Genomic DNA, 15,504 nt, shown 5'->3' on the forward strand with positions numbered 1-15,504 from the left:
TGAAGATAAGGGGGAAAAAAATGAAAACACAGCAATGTTTTGTATGTAAACACTTGAAATGAATTTATTTTTTAAAAAATCATTTTTACAGTTGAATCATACAGTATTCTTCTGTACGCCTTAAAATAAAAGCCTCCAGCTTTTAAAAACGCTTCCCAGTACAAAAGTGCTAATGTAAAACTGTAGTGTTTATGTATAGAAACCATCACTACACATCACTAAATATCACTCTAAATAGTCTCTTCACCAGTATCAAGGTGTGGAGAAGACATGGAAGATAAGACTTCATAATATTTAAGGGCTTTCTTCTTCCCCTTACAGCTCGGTCTTCAGGAGCTTCAGCGCTTTCTGCATATTTGAATACACTAGAAATGAAATATTCATGCATGTTATTTTTTGCTGCAACTTCCTCTGCCAGCAACCAAAAATGCTGCAGAGAAAATGTCATTATTATTAAAGCTTTTAATCACATGCCTATTGCTGTAGGGATTCAGATGCACTTAACTCTTCCAAGCAATTTGTGAACATCATGGGTTTAATTTTTACTGGTGAGAACATTCATTAATGCCAACACATGGGCAGAGACTGGAGCTGTGCAGCAGTGAGGGATGGCTGTAGCAAACATCCTTCCCTGCTCCCAGAAGGTTTCCTGACCTGGCCTGTTGGGACTTGTCTATGGGTTCTCACCATTGCTTGCAGTGAGCGTTGCTGAATTATGCAAGTTCCTACTGATGTATGCTTGCTTTTAAAACAGATGGATGCTTAAAGCTCCAGGACTCTGCCATCATTTTATTCACCTCACTGAGTTTAAGTCTAGCATCCTGTTTAATTTTAATCCTGGTTAAATGTCTTTCAGCAAGTACTGACTGCAAGAATCTGTAATGCCTGGTGCTATTCCTTGTCACATGAAAAATGCCACTTTCAGAATATTTCCAGAACGTGTCAGAACACTCTACTTACACAGCGAAATATCAGACGGCTCATATGCATAGAGACGGTTTGAGTATCTTCCAGTAATATCTGCTCTCACAGTCAGGGAAGGATCTGGGGGAAAAAGGGTGAGAGATATTGTAGAGGTTAACCTTCAAGCAGAAGGAAATAAAAGGAAATAAAGCTTTCTGCACCCCTGCTTGCTTCCTAAATGTTTCTGTGAGACATGTCTGCTTCTGCTGACTAAGAGATTGTTCTAAAAAGGGTCACTGACATTTCAGTTTTAAGTGTTGTGTTTGCAGGTTTATTAGGAACAGGATGAGCTACCCATTCCAGTGACTGTGGCATCAGCCATTGAGGGAGGAATGCTGGACTTGTGGAGCTGGGTGGTATTGAGTCAATATTTGATCCACAAAACCAACTTGAACCTTTGTATTTGTCATGAAATACATTCCTGTTAATCAGCCTGAGGATTTGAGATGCATGGTGCAGCAGGGGCTCTGTTCTGAGATCAGCTTTGGTGCTTGAGGTACTCACCTATGAACAAAACGCGAGGGACATACTGGCCATCAGGTGCAAGGTTCTTGTCTGTGGTTTCATACTTAAAGAAAACAGAGAAGGTTCCTAGTCAAGGAGGGCTCGTTGCATGAATTTTTTTTTTCCTTCACCATAATTTGTATTATGAAATACAGCTAAATAATACATTTTGCAGTCTAATAGATCCACTGTCTGGGAGGCAGTTTTTTAACGGCTGGAATTGCAAAGTTGTAAGAGTTCATGTTGTTATTGAACTTCACATTCCCTCACATTCTGAGTTTATGATAGCTACAAATGAAAGAGACTTGCTTATGAAATCTGTTATGCTCCAGCAGTGGCCATTTTCCTAGCCAACCCTAGCTATTAAACTCAAGTTAGAGAAGCCATGATTAAAAGCAGAACTTTGTCGCTTTCACTTAATTAAGTGTAATTGGGAAACTTACCACAAGGTTCAGGAGAATGAATTTTTCAGCCAGTTTCTGTATGTCTTTGTGTTCAGCAAAGACCTTCTTGAGGGCTAAAGTAGAAAAAAATGGGAAAGAAAATGAAAAAGATGACCTTGAAATATATTGTCCTCCAAAAAGAAATTCAAACAAACTGATGAAACAAAATGAGAATTTCCAGTTTACAACTGCAGCAAACAAATATTTTCAGTTCATTCCATTGGAACATGATCCATTAATTCTTATTCTGCCTTAAAGAGTAATTACAATAGTGCAAAATGTCCCACCTTCCTTTGGAGAATACAGCTGGCTCTCAAATTCTCTGCTTAAGTTTGAATTTGAGCATTTGACTCTTTAAACCTCCTGTTTTACTATTGTGATTTCTGACTACAGATCTTAAGGTACTTGATAATACAGCATGTAGGGCTTCAGACTAAAATCTTTGGAAGGATGCAAATGCTTGTACAAAGACCCTTGTGCAGTTACTGGAGCTATGGATGGAAGCAAAGATCTTGCCATGTGGATTGACTTGCAGGAAGAAAGGCCCTCAGATAAATTCAAAGTCACTGGGAAAAGAGCAGTCCCAGTTACCAGAAATCCTGGAAGAGCTCAGTTTCAGCCTGGATTGATTTAGTCCCTGGCTGGATTCAGTCTCAGTCGCTGATGATATGGTCTGAATATGGCCTTTCTGACAAATTGTTATTTCTTGCCACTGGTCTTGCTATTGATTTTGGCTGATTGTGCTGTGAACCAAATTCAGATTTGTCAGGGGTCAAACCCTACTGACCTGTACTCATTTCCATATCCACTTGGTATCATGCAATACTGAATTACCATTTTTATTTTATTTCTACACATTGGAAAACACTTTCGTGGTACAGCAACTTGAAGAACTCTCCCCATGCTTGTGCAAGCTAGTACTTCACTAAGGTTTAAGCAGAATGGAGGCTGATTTTTTTTTAAGCAGAGCTTTTTCAGAAAATTAGAACTTTTTTATTTTTTTTCCCCCTTCTGAGTGGAAAAAGATTACCTTGGCTGTGTGGGCAGTCTTCCAAGTGGTGGATGATCATCAGGGGTTTCTGGCTGGAAAAGAGGAGCCCTCGTTAGGAGCAGGGGAGGCATGGGGGGCTCAGGGTGAGCACGGCGGGGTGGGTACCTGTGCTTGGAGCGGAAAAGCGCCTCCTCATAGGTCTGCGTCCAGATGAGCTGATCTCCCCAGCCTGCAGGAGGGACAGGGGACAGACACACAGACACACCCTCAGACAGTGCCTTACATGGGGCTGGGGACCCCGGGTGCGGGTCCTGCCCCTCCTGATGTGAAGCCCTCAGAACGAACATCCTGCCAGAGGGCTTCACATCAGGAGTGAAGGAGGCTTGAAACAAACCCCTGCCAGAGGGCTTTAAATCAGGAGTGAAGGAGGAGAGGGTGCTAGGAAATACTAGAAAAGGTTTTGCAGAACGAGTTGCAAGAAAATTAATTTTTTAGAACAGCATAGTAGCTGAAATGTTCACAAGATTGCACTTGTTTAAAAATTTGGTGGGGATTTTTGTTCAGTTGTGTGTTTTTTACCTCTGGAGAGTGTCTGAGGCAGTTTTGGCTTAGCCGTAGTGTCCTTTGAATCCTTCTTGCCCGTATCCTTTGCCAGAGCACAGGAGATGACGATGAGCAGCAAGAGCACGGACACGTAACTCCTCTCCATGGCTGCTCCTGGAACAGGAGAGAGAAGCTCCGGTCACCGCGGTGCCACAGGTGGGGACAGGCAGGGGGGCTAGAGCTGCTAAAGGCTCAGGTCACAAATATGAACGGGGTGAGGCTGGGCTGGAAGGAGCAGCTCCAGGCAGGGGCCTCAGGGCACGGGGTGAGGTTTGCTCAGCAAAGGGTTGGGCCATGGCCCTTTAAGGACGTGCGTGTTTGTGTTTGTTAATTTCTCTCTCTTCTTGTTACACATATTGAATATGCTCAGTAGAATAATAGTTACAGCAATTTCAAAAGTCCTAATAAGTTCACGGTTCTACCTTGATCTCCCAGTGCTAGAGTAACCCAGCTGCAGGTGCTGAAAAGTTAATTTGTCTCAGCTCTTGCCCATTTTGCTCTGGGAGCCACTCAAATGAGAAGTCAGAATGTTTAAGCTAGGCTTTACAGTGAACATTAGCATAGACACAGCTTAATGGTGTTGTGGAAGCTTCCAATCCTGGTTTTTTCCCTTAAAAATATCACTTAATCCTTAAACCCAGTAGAACATATAAGAAAAGGAGTTGGGAGGAGTTGATGTGCTGCCCAGTGCGAACTGAAATGGAGCTTGGGGGTAGAAGCAGCACAAAGCAGAGGGCTTTTCCTGAGCCAGGCCAAGACTTGGAGATGAGACAGGTCTGATGGAAAGCTCCTCAGCATTTCAGCTGAAAGGGAAAATCATTTCAGCAACACGACCCTATGCTTTCTCATTATATTTCCTCCTAGAAACTAGAATCAATATAATGGGAACAAAAAGAAAATTTAAGAATGTTCTAAAAGCATAAAAGCAGTACAGCACATTGAAAAGATTCATTAACAATTAAAAAAAAAAAAAAAAGGAAAACTAAGCCTACATAACAACTCCCACCCCAACAGGCTGATTGTTTTTAAAGTTCAGACAATGAAAACTAAACTCCAGGAGAACAGAAGTGTTTTTCCAGGTAGGAACTGCAGGAGGAGACATAAGCTGAGTTTCCACAAGTGATACAATGCTCTTTGCTACTGGGTTGTCCAGTAGAGCTCAAACATCCAAAGAGTCCCTTTTTCATGGGTATGAAATACAACTTTTGCAGCAGACTGCATTTCTGCCCCAAGAGAAGCCTCCTTGCCAAGGAGGAAAATTGCATGAAGTTCAGTTAAACTCTGGATTGTCAGGGTTGCCTCGAGAATTGTTTTGGCTAGAGCTGTATGGTGGAAGCAATGCTTCTTTAAAAAGAAAAATAATAAAGTAAAAAATAAGGGACAACCTGGAAATTGAAGATCAGGCAAACTAGGCTGTTGTGGAGGCAGCACACAGAAAGCAAAGACAGAGGAACATTAAACTTGTCTCTTAAAAAGCTTGCCTCTGGAAGACTATGTGCACTTTTAAAAAGCTTTCCAAAAGAACCCCTCTTCTCCTGTTTGGTTTTTTTTTTTTTTAAACCTGCAAATCAAATCTTTCCCTAGACATTTTCCTTCCCAACAAGCTGTGCTGGACTGTGCCTGCTTTGCTGCAGTCTTTCCTTTCGGCTGATCAGGTTCCCCATCCCAGCTAGCTGGGGCTCGCAGCTCCCCTGGGTGCTGCTGAGGCAGGGACTGAGCAGTGCCTTACCTTGCTTGCTCTCCCAGGCTCCTGCCAGGATGTGAAGGTGTTCCTGGTTCCAGTGTGAATGCTGCTGTTCCTACTGCCTATTTATGCACCTTCACACCTCAACTCCACCCACAAGCTTTGAATTTGAATACTACTTTCAAAGAGCTAAACTTCCTAGTTTTTCCTCACCAAAAGGTTCAGAGTTAATTTTGTAATGAAATAACATAACTGTCTCCTGTCAGATACTGTGTCTAAAGCTCAGAGACATTTCTGTAGACTTTTGGGATATTTCTTGAAAGGTGATTTAAAAAAATTGGCAAAGATCCAAGTACAGGTAAGCTTAAGTCAAGACTCCTGATTTGCCTGAAGAGTGATTTGTCTTTTTTTGATTGGTTGGAAAATCGGTATGGGTTCCTGTTCTTTTAGTCCTTAGAAAAAGTTAAATTGATGACTCAGAACTGTGAATGTAAATTAGATAAATAACTGTGCACATTATACAGATATGTGTGCACACATGCACATGTAATAGCACATAGAATTGTAATCAAACCTAAAAAAAAGTTTGTAAAGGTCTCCACAAAAATGTATTTGAAAGCTGTACTAAAAAACTGTTCATAAGCAGAGATCCAAGCCAACATTTAATTTAAGTTCCACAATTAATTAGTTGTGTAGACATTTATTTTTTACCTACAACATGAACCCAAATCATCTTAGGTTTCAGATGCACATATAATACAGTGCAATTCTCAGGAAAATGAGATGTGGATGCTCATTCCCACTGCTGCACTGACTGCACAGAGTCCTTCTGCAGAGGTCAGTGCAAGTCTGTCCTCAGCAATAAATGCTGAAACTATGGTATGTTCTCTTTGCTGCATGCCTCATGTATTTCAGTGAGATTAAAATCATGTCTGCATGGGCAGTGAATGCCTAACATTTCTTAGCTGGGTAGATGAAATCCATCAGATATGGATTTTCCTGTTTGAAATTTACAGTGCTGCTTGATGGCTGCTAAAAGCACCCAATTGTTACAAATATGCTTGAGAGAACAAAGAGCTTTGGATTTTAGTGTGGATTTGGTTTGTTTTTTGTTTTTTTTTTAATGACTAGTAATTAGGAAAACAAAGTGCAGAAGCAAGATGGTGAACTCAAGCAAAACAATTTATTGAGGTCTACCATGCTTTGCTTAGCTGCTTGATGTATTAGGAGGCTGAAACCAAAGCTCCCAGGCATATCAGTCATTTTAAATAACTGCCCTTTTCTATGTTTCATGAAATAAGTATATTTTCCTGAGAGAATTTGCATATAAATTTCTTCTTCTCCTCCAGGATTTGACCCTGAAGATTTACAGATGTAATTTGTTTGCTCCTATATTGTCTATCCAAGCTACATCCACTCAGTCTTTTTTCCAAAACATACACCAAAAGAAGTCTCCAAGGTCCTTATTTGGAACACTCACTTTGGACAACTTAGATTATATTCTAAATCCAGTTTAATCCAGATGTAGAAGTTAACCTTTGGTGCTAATTTTGGTCTCAGTTTAGACAATTCAGAATTGCAATTTAACACACTCTTGCTGACTGTCTTCTCAGGTCACGTGTGCATTTGGTAGTTTTAAAGCCCATAAAAGAAGATGTAATTGCTCTCTGGTGCTGTGAAGAGATAATAAGCATGTGGGTTCTCACTCACACACCTTACAAATAAAATTATATTTTGTCTAAAAATGCATCCCCAAAGCTAAGCCCCTACCTGCTCCTGGCACCTTAGATGTATCGCCATTTCACTTGCACCTTTGCTTTCTCTTGTTTTCAGGGGATGGATTTATCTTAGCCTGTTTCCACATAGCCTTGTTCTACTCTGACAGAACTGTTTCCTGCAAGAGTCTCAGTAATTCACATACAGCCACTCACAGGGGCTTCCCTGCCACCTCAAACCCAGTGACCTCGATGCAGACAGTTAGACTTGTCTCCAGACCAGCTTTGTGCCTTGTTATTGAAGAGAGGGGGAGCTCAGTCCTTCCCACAGCTCCCTGCCTGGGCCCTGAGACTGAGCAGTACCCAGCTGCCAAGTTTTCTTCTGGCCCTTTATAATGGGCTACTTTCTCTGCCTCAGTGACTACATCCTGCAGGACCTGCCCCAGAGAGCTTCAAATCAAATAGGGCTATTCCAGAACGTTTTTCCTCTTTTCCTATAAAGATCTGGTCGACCCTGTTACTGTTAATATTTAACAGCTTTACAGAGCTAGTCATCAGATTTTTAATATATTTTTGGTTCCCCTGTTCTGAGATGCCTTTGTTCATTATGTTATACAGAAATTTGCACAGATTCAGGTGGTTGATGTTACATCTGTTCTGAAAACATTCTCTGATGTTTTTGCTTTGTTTTCGCTTGTATTTTGTAATATGTAAGTTTTAGAATTCAGGCATTTCTCCTAATTTCTAATAAACGTGTTTCCAAGTCTTACAATAAATAGAATAAATATCAGAAATTTACATGGGAGAATGAGAAGTAATGAAGGAGATGTGTACTCAGTCCCAGTCTAGCAATGCTCTGAGAAAAAGCCAGAGACAGATCTGGAAATCACCTTTCCAGAGTCTTCCAGTGCTCTTAAAGTTGAAGTGTATTGTAAGATACAGCAGTTGAAAGCAAACAAAATTTATTTGAGAACTGGTCAAATTTCTATTGTCAGTGCTTTAACCACATAGAGGTTTTTTATTACCTGAAATTTCTTTGGATGAAATTTGACTAAAATTTTCAAGAAAGCCTTATACCCCAAAATTTAGGAGCTGAGACACCCTCTTACACCTATGACAGGTGCAGGTTCCATTTTGTTTCCTTCCTGCCCTGAAATAGTTAAAACCCTTTTCATGTCTATTATAGGTAGGTGCTGTCTGGGTTGGGATATGCCCTGATGATCAATGTCCCTGGTCATGCATGCCAAGACTGTTTATTTGTGTAATAGACATTTATGCTGGAGCAGGCACTGAATCCCAGGCCTGCTCAGATGTGATCTGTTAGGTAAGAAAGTGTTTTTTCTCACATTGGCTCAGGAAATATTTGCTAACACTTGCAAATGCATTACTAAAGGAAAAGCTGATGTCTTAGAAGTGGTCTAGACATTCTCTTGAGAGTTGGAAGGCCATGGTTCAACCATCCCGTCTACTTTATTTTCATTACAAAGCCACATTTCAATCTATGCCTGGAAAGACAAAAGTTCAGCAGATTTCTATTGCTAAACATTTAAAGCTGGTAACTGGAGCTCAGGTAATTTTTTGCTAGGGATCTGATGATTTGTCCTGAAGAATGATGGTTTTCCAAAATACGTCAGCCCAACATTTTCCTCTTTTTATTACTCAATAAATTTGCACTATCTACAGTTTATTGGTAATATTTTTCAAATTAGCTAGCAGAACAGATGCTAAGGATTTAAAATAAGATAATCTTTAATTACTGCTTGCAAAACAAAAGAGCAATCCGTGAGGATTTTGATATCTCTGGAGGCATTTCTTTCCAATTACGTGTGGATGTTTATAATACAAATCACCAGCACTTGATACAAGTTGTCATGAAAAGCATGGAGCATCCCTTACATAGTTTTAGATGAAGATATGGGTTTGTCATGTAGCCAGTTCTTATCCCATACTTTGTTTTGAGTCTTGATGGGATGAGATGTCTGGAAGGCATTGCTGAATGGCACATTTTAAAATCGCTAAGTCATTTGAAGACCCATATTAAGTGTTCTTGTTCTTGTATTGTTTAATGCCCTTTTCACAACAATAAGGAAACTGTCATGGTCTATTACACCAAGGAGTTTCAAGGGTTTCAGCATATGTGGAACTTAATTACTCAGTTGTGTTTGATAAGAGAAAGCCTGATCCTGGTAGGATTTAGATTTAACTTTGAAATATTTTTTTCCATCCCACAGGGGAGCAGTGAATAAGTGAAGAGGAATTCTGTGATGAGGGGGATTGGAAAGCTGGGGTTGTACCTCAGCCTGAGAAGAAGACTTTTTATCTGGTCATATTAACTGGGCAAGTCAGTTATGATCAGCAACACTTCATGTCTGAAATTCTTATACTGAAGTAAATGCATTTAATAAATTAAAATTACTAACTCTGTCTAAAACCAGAAAATTTGTTGTACTGCAAAATTAAAGCAAATTACTCCTTCCTTGAATAACTGATACCCAATTTTCAGTACAGCTTGAAATCTGTGAGCCAGCAGTTTCCTATTTTGTTATTCTGTAATTGAGAAAGGTGGGGAAAAATTTATGATGTGAACAGCTTATTTTTGTACTTAGTATCACATGGGCATTTTTTAACAAGCCCCTTTCTATTAATTAAGCTTCCTTCTGTTTCTGGCCTGCCTTGGTCCTTGGATGCTAAACTCTATTACAGGCAAGTAGCTGAGCCACAATATTCATAATTCAGCCAGTCTCCCAGAGCTACCCCCTTGCTGTGATCTCTCTGTAGGCCTCCTTTGTATTCATTGTTTTTATTTCAAATTTATGTCTGTTTATCTGTAACCCAGATCCTCTTAGTTTTCCTAATGATTTGCCTCAAAGATCAGAAACCTTTGGCTTCTAGTGAGTATCAGTGACGTGATGTCCCAGATCTGACTCCAGAATTCATGGTCTTTAAGTAATAATGGATAGGACTCTCTTTATTCTCTTTATTCTTGCTAACTTACCTGAAAGTTTGCAATGATAAAGATGGAGGATTCCATCCTGTTCTTTTTATTTTTTTTAATGAGCAGTAAACACATCTCAGTGAAATTCCAGCTAAAACCATTGACACAACTGCTTTCTTGGACCCACTGTTGCTTGTGTGCTAATGTCTTTTTTTTTAACATTGCTTTTGCTTTGGGGCCAATATCCCAATCAGTATGACCTCTGCAATGAAGTGTATGCATTTGTTCTGCTGAGTTTCTCTCTTTCCTGGTAGTGTTGGTCTTTTTTTCCAAGCTGTGTAGACCCTCGTGGTGTTGACACTCTAAGCCTGCATGATGTGCTCCACAGAACCCTCCATCTTCTCCCAAGTTCTTGACATTGCCTTGGCTTGTGTATTCGTCACAGAATGTGCAGGTTTAGTCAGCCACACAGACTGCTGTTTTAGTGGACTCCAGAGCTGAGTCCTTTCTGTGGCAGCTCTGACAGCTGCCATGTCTCAGATGTTCCACCACATCCTCTCTGTGTCCATGCCATGGCACCATTTTTCTCTCTTCTTCAGTCTGAACTGGGTGGGGTCTTTGCTTGGGCAGTTCTAGTTGTCTCGTCAAGGTTAAAACTGGGATTCAGCAGTCTCATTTCTGAGCTGGATTTTCCAGATCCTGAATATTATATTTTTATCTGTGTCTCAGCCACAAAGTTGTAAACCTAACTCTCCAAATGTAGACCAGGTATAAAATCCTCAATGGTTTCACCTTCTTATTTTGCTTTTTTTTTCCTCCTTAATTTCTTTTTTTGTGGGGGGAGTATGGGGATTGTTTTTTCATCTTTGCGAGGAGAATAGTTTACCACAAGTTACCCAGAGAAGTGGTGGGATAACTCTTCTGTCAGGTTTCAGAAAGTTGTTCAACAAACTTGTTGTTTGATTATTAATGCCATTATTCAGTGGTCATGCATAGGGATGGGGTTGGAAAGAATACTTTTATCCTGCCTGACCTTCAACTGTTTGTAAGATGAACTTTGAAATAACATAGCTCCCAGTTCCAGCTCTCATTCTGTGAGGTGCCTCCTAATGCAGAATGTTGAACATGCTTCTTAAAGCTTCTCACTACAATCCTTGTCTTCAAATATTGACATAATTTAATTCCTTTTGTTACAGTATTCTAATGACGTGTTGCAGACCACTGTGTTACCAGCAGGACAAAGAAAGTGAGGGCACATCCACAGTGCTGGGTCCAGTTCTGAGCTCCCCAGTGAAGGAGATATGCACATACTGGGACAAGTGCACCAAAAGGGTTTAAAGGTGGTGAAAAGGTGGAATGTCTGTTATTCGAGAAGGGGTGAGAGAGCTAGGACTGTTCAGCTGCAGAAGAGATGGCTCAGGGGGATCTCATACCTGATTGTATCAGTACCTGATTGTGGCAAACTCCTTGTCCAGAAGAAGGCCACAGAGATGATCAGAAGGCTGGACCATGTATTCAAGAAACTGATTTGGGATTTTAGCATGGAAAAACCTTGGGGGAGACCTTACAGCATCTGCCAGTACCTAAAGGAGGGGCTACAAAAAAGCTAGAGAGGGACTTCTTTCAAGAGCATATGGGAATAGGACAAGGGGTAATGGCCTTAAACTGAATGAGAGTAGATTCAGATTAGATATTAGAAAGAAATCTTTTAAAAGGGTGGTAAAGCTATGGGACATGTTGTCCAGAGAAGCTGTAGATGCCTCATCCCTGGAAGTGTTCAAGGCCAGGTTGATGGGACTTTGGCAGCATAGTGTAGTTGAAGGTGTCCCTGCCCATATCAGGAGGGTTGGAACTAGAAGGTCTTTAAGGTGCTTTCCAACCCAAACCATTTCATGATTCTTTGACTCTAAGTAAAGAAGGGAAAGCCAGACTCTTATCTGTCATCAAGTGCCTGGATGATAGTCAATTGAAATTCAGGAAATTGCATGCAAATATAAAGTAGAATTTTGTTCCTTTTGTAATGTGAGGATGATTGAAGACTGGAACAGGCTGTCCAGAAAAGTTATGGAATCCCCATCCTTGGACATATTCAAAACTCACCTGGGTGTAGCCCTGAGCAACCTGCTGTAGGTGACCCTGCTTTGAGCAGGGGACTTGGACAAGACAGTCTCCAGAGGTGCCTGCCAAATTCAACAATTCTGTTATTTGGTGAATCTACATATGTAGTATATATAAAAGAAAGGTTAAACAGTACAAAGGTGAACTTATAACTGAACCCACACATATCCTACTCTCAGCTACACCAGATCTGTTGCCCAGTATAAGCTAAATTAATGGAAAAATGCCATACTATGGTCACAGGTTAGAATATTATTGCTGGAACAGTAATGAATGGCTATTAACTTTTACCCATGAGGTGCTCATGTTTCACCATGGTGTGGGTCATACACTGTACAAACGCAGTTGTAAAATCCCTGTCAGGATTGCTACTGGCTGTTCAAGCCAATTGGAGTGACTTTAGGCAACGTGTACTTAAATTTTTTGTTTAAACGTCATGGCCTGGAAATGGTGAGCACACCCCCACAGGTGGTGACACTAAACAAGCAGTATCAGTCACAGGGAGCTGATAGAGGATGGGTGTTCCCATCTCCTGCTGGCACAGCTCCAGCTGATGGCTTAATGATAACGTGGCTCTATCTTGGCATTCAAATGCAAAATGCTCATTTAAAATTGCTCTTTTTAATTTTTTTTTTTTTCTGGAGGTGGCATAGGCAATCCTATCCCAAATCTTGTGAAATACTTAGTGGTGAAAAGGCTGATGTATGTTTCAGCAATGCTTGGCACAGAGGTGCAGGAGCTGGGACAGAGCAGCCTTCTCTCATTCGCCCTCTCTCTCCACGAGGTCATTCCAGCAGCTGACTATGACTGAAATAGAAGCAAGCTTAAGCAGTGTGGTCTTTTTGCATCCAGCTGTTCTCTGTATCTAGCTGTATCACTTGGAGATTCCCTGGGAGGCAGGGAATTCCCATAGTCGAGTCAAGGGTAGTCTAATCTCTGTGTGCCAAAAAAAATTGTGTGGAAAAAGATGGAGATGTGAGTGTGATCTGAAAACAGATCACTTAAAAGTAGACCACTACATGAGGAGCCATACATAAGTAAAAATGCATATACTAGAGTTCCTGTGTCAATTATCTGTTAGGAGCCATTTCTGCTTTTAACATGTCTGAATGAGAAGAAAAAGTAAGGTGTAATTTCCAGTTTTGTGTTGAGAGACTTGTAGCTATCCTGCTGTAGCTAGCTAGGATTTCAGAGCTGGATGCATTGACTGACTACAAACACCAGCAGGCTGGGATTTCAGTTCCTGCCCTCCTATTCTGTATCATGCAGCTGCTGGAGCTGCAGAGCAAACAGGCAGCTGGTGGAGAGCTGCCTGCAACCAGCAGCCTCCCACATTCTGCAGGTGTTGCTGGGCAGAAGTAACCAGAGACCAGCTGGTAGCACCCACCTCCTTTCTGGAATGAGTGGAGGGAGTATAAATCAGCAGCACAGGAAAAATGGAGGAAATGTCTGTCTTTGCTTGGCTGTTGTGGAGCTCTGCTCTTTGCTGCTTTGGTGGGTTGGTTAGCAGGGCTGAATCCAAGTTGCTAGTTCAGGACACAGTGTTGATCCCTCCAGTGATCCTAAGTTTTAAATGTCAAATATCAAGAAGTTAAAAAGCAAACTGAAGGTGGTGGATAGCAGTCATGTAGATGATGTCAGTTATTTGGAGAGAAGCAATCATTCAATGCTATATTCATGTGGCTGCAACATGCCAAAAGACCATAGGCATGGGAGTCAGTAATTATTGCTGTTATTTTCATTACAGGTTTGTATGGTAGACACTACTTTCACCTGGTTTATATGAGGATTGAATAATAAACTGTGGACAGCTTATAAGCTCTGTTATCTGTTCTAGTGCTCTGTACTTTCTAACTAAAGATCCTAAAAAGCTAAAAATTCTTTGCACTTTTGGATGAGCTTCATGTGGACACTTGGATATTGCAAATGTCACATTGTGTGTGTGCAGAGCTGTTCTCTATGGTTAGGAGCTGAGACCTTTGGCATGATCTCCTACAAAATCTTTCTTTTTTTCCTCCTCTTTTAGAAGAAAAAGAATCTATCAGATGGTGGGTTCAGCTAAGGATGCCTTCATAGTTTTGAGAGGTGTTCCTTACACTTCTGTTTCTTCTTTCTACTGACCAGTAGGATTGTCACACCTGTATTTCCTTGCCAACTTCCTGGTTGATGTGTGCATGAGATCAGCATCTAGCTTGCTTGCTGTGTTTCTCATGTGGCTGTTACACAGAACCAGTCCTGCGTTTTGGTCTTGACTGTCCTGGCTCAGCCCAAAAACTAAATAACATTCTTATAGCTGTTAAATTAGAGTAGAGTCATCATAAAAGTCTAGTAAGTACTGTAAGAAGTAACAAGCTGCATCTTGAACTTTGAGACCATCCTTTTGGTGATTTACACTGCTATGTCAATGAAACTTAAGCATGAATGCACCAGAATAATAGGAATTTTCCAACTGTCTCCTTGACTCAGTCAGATTGGTTGTCAACTAAAACCACCCCATTTTCTTCTGTTAAATACAGAAAATGTAGGAATTTAAAACTCCTGATACGAGTAGCTCTACCTTTTAACTATTTCAGTTGCAGGCTGTAAGAGTTTCTGGGAGATGCCACTGTGAGGCACTCCAGCAAAGTTAGTAGGGCCATTTGTTGTTGAATGTGCATTTGTCTAGCAGAGCTTGGGTCTACATTACTCACAGGCTTTTTAGTTCCTTTGGATTTGGGAAATGAGAAAAAAGAATTGAATTTAACAAATCTTTTTCAGGTAACTGACACATGCCTTGAAGACTAAAGATGCTTAAAGGGGCACATGGTGTGAGTTTTGGGGGGGTCCTCTTCGAGGACAGGAATTGAACTTTGATGATCTTTGTGGGTCCCTTCCAACTCAGCATATTCTATATTTCTATGGTCAGATTAAAAGAATAAAGATGTTAATTTAAAAGAAGTGTTAAATTCACAAAGGTCTGAAGAAAATGAAACTAATGCTTTGTGTTTACAGGTAATTTAAATTGAAAAGCAAAATTGTTCCAGGGGTGTTTTTCTTACTGCACAATCACAAGGTTTTCTTCCTGTCATTAACGTTGCTCATGTAAAGAAAAATTACTCCTTTTGCTCTGCAGCACCTGATTCTATTAGCAAGGTGAATCTGTTAGCAAAGACCCCTCCAGGAAAGTCTCAAGAGTTTTGCCTTCATGAGAATGCACCATGTTGCCATGTTTCTTTCCTGTGGCCTGTTTGGTGAGACAACAAACCTTTTGTGAGTTCATACAGTGGTCTGGTTCACACTCAGCAGAGAGACTTCAGCTTCCAAATTGTATGTGCATCTGTCTTACTGCTATTTCTAAAAGTTTTTAAGTAAAGCTCTATTCTTGGCCACTTGTCAAAAGGTCATTGTTTAATTTTTGTACAGTAATGTTAATGTTAAGTCAGCCCTTAAGTGAATCTCAAACTGAACACCCTTTGCTTTTTCTGACTCCATCAGCTGGTATGATAAATTCAGCTCGCCTTGCAAACTGCTTTATATAGAAACCTTGCTAGATAAAATGCTTTGGTTCA

The 15,504-nt window shown here is 40.6% G+C and overlaps 1 protein-coding gene across 1 annotated transcript; it reads right to left on the reverse strand.

Moving 5' to 3' along the window:
- Positions 1-125: 125 nt before the first annotated feature.
- AGR2 (anterior gradient 2, protein disulphide isomerase family member) lies at positions 126-3,610 on the reverse strand. The gene is made up of 7 exons (XM_036399408.2): positions 3,481-3,610; positions 3,067-3,130; positions 2,941-2,993; positions 1,911-1,984; positions 1,468-1,531; positions 961-1,044; positions 126-365 (listed from the first exon to the last, which is right to left on the reverse strand). The coding sequence occupies exons 1-7, from the start codon at positions 3,608-3,610 to the stop codon at positions 316-318; spliced, it is 519 nt and encodes a 172-aa protein (XP_036255301.1). The 3' UTR covers positions 126-315.
- Between the last annotated feature and the right edge of the window lie 11,894 nt (positions 3,611-15,504).

The sequence above is a fragment of the Molothrus ater genome, chromosome 1, assembly GCF_012460135.2.
Source record: "Molothrus ater isolate BHLD 08-10-18 breed brown headed cowbird chromosome 1, BPBGC_Mater_1.1, whole genome shotgun sequence".
Classification (NCBI taxonomy): Eukaryota; Metazoa; Chordata; class Aves; order Passeriformes; family Icteridae; genus Molothrus; species Molothrus ater.

What these genes read in the sequence shown, in the direction of transcription:
- AGR2 (XM_036399408.2), bottom strand. Translation starts at nt 3,610, where the DNA reads ATGGAGAGGAGTTACGTGTCCGTGCTCTTGCTGCTCATCGTCATCTCC. An exon ending in GCCTCAGACACTCTCCAGAG is followed by an intron (nt 3,131 to 3,480) that starts GTAAAAAACACA and finishes TCCCTCCTGCAG; the next exon opens with GCTGGGGAGATCAGCTCATC. An exon ending in TCATTCTCCTGAACCTTGTG is followed by an intron (nt 1,532 to 1,910) that starts GTAAGTTTCCCA and finishes GTTTTCTTTAAG; the next exon opens with TATGAAACCACAGACAAGAA.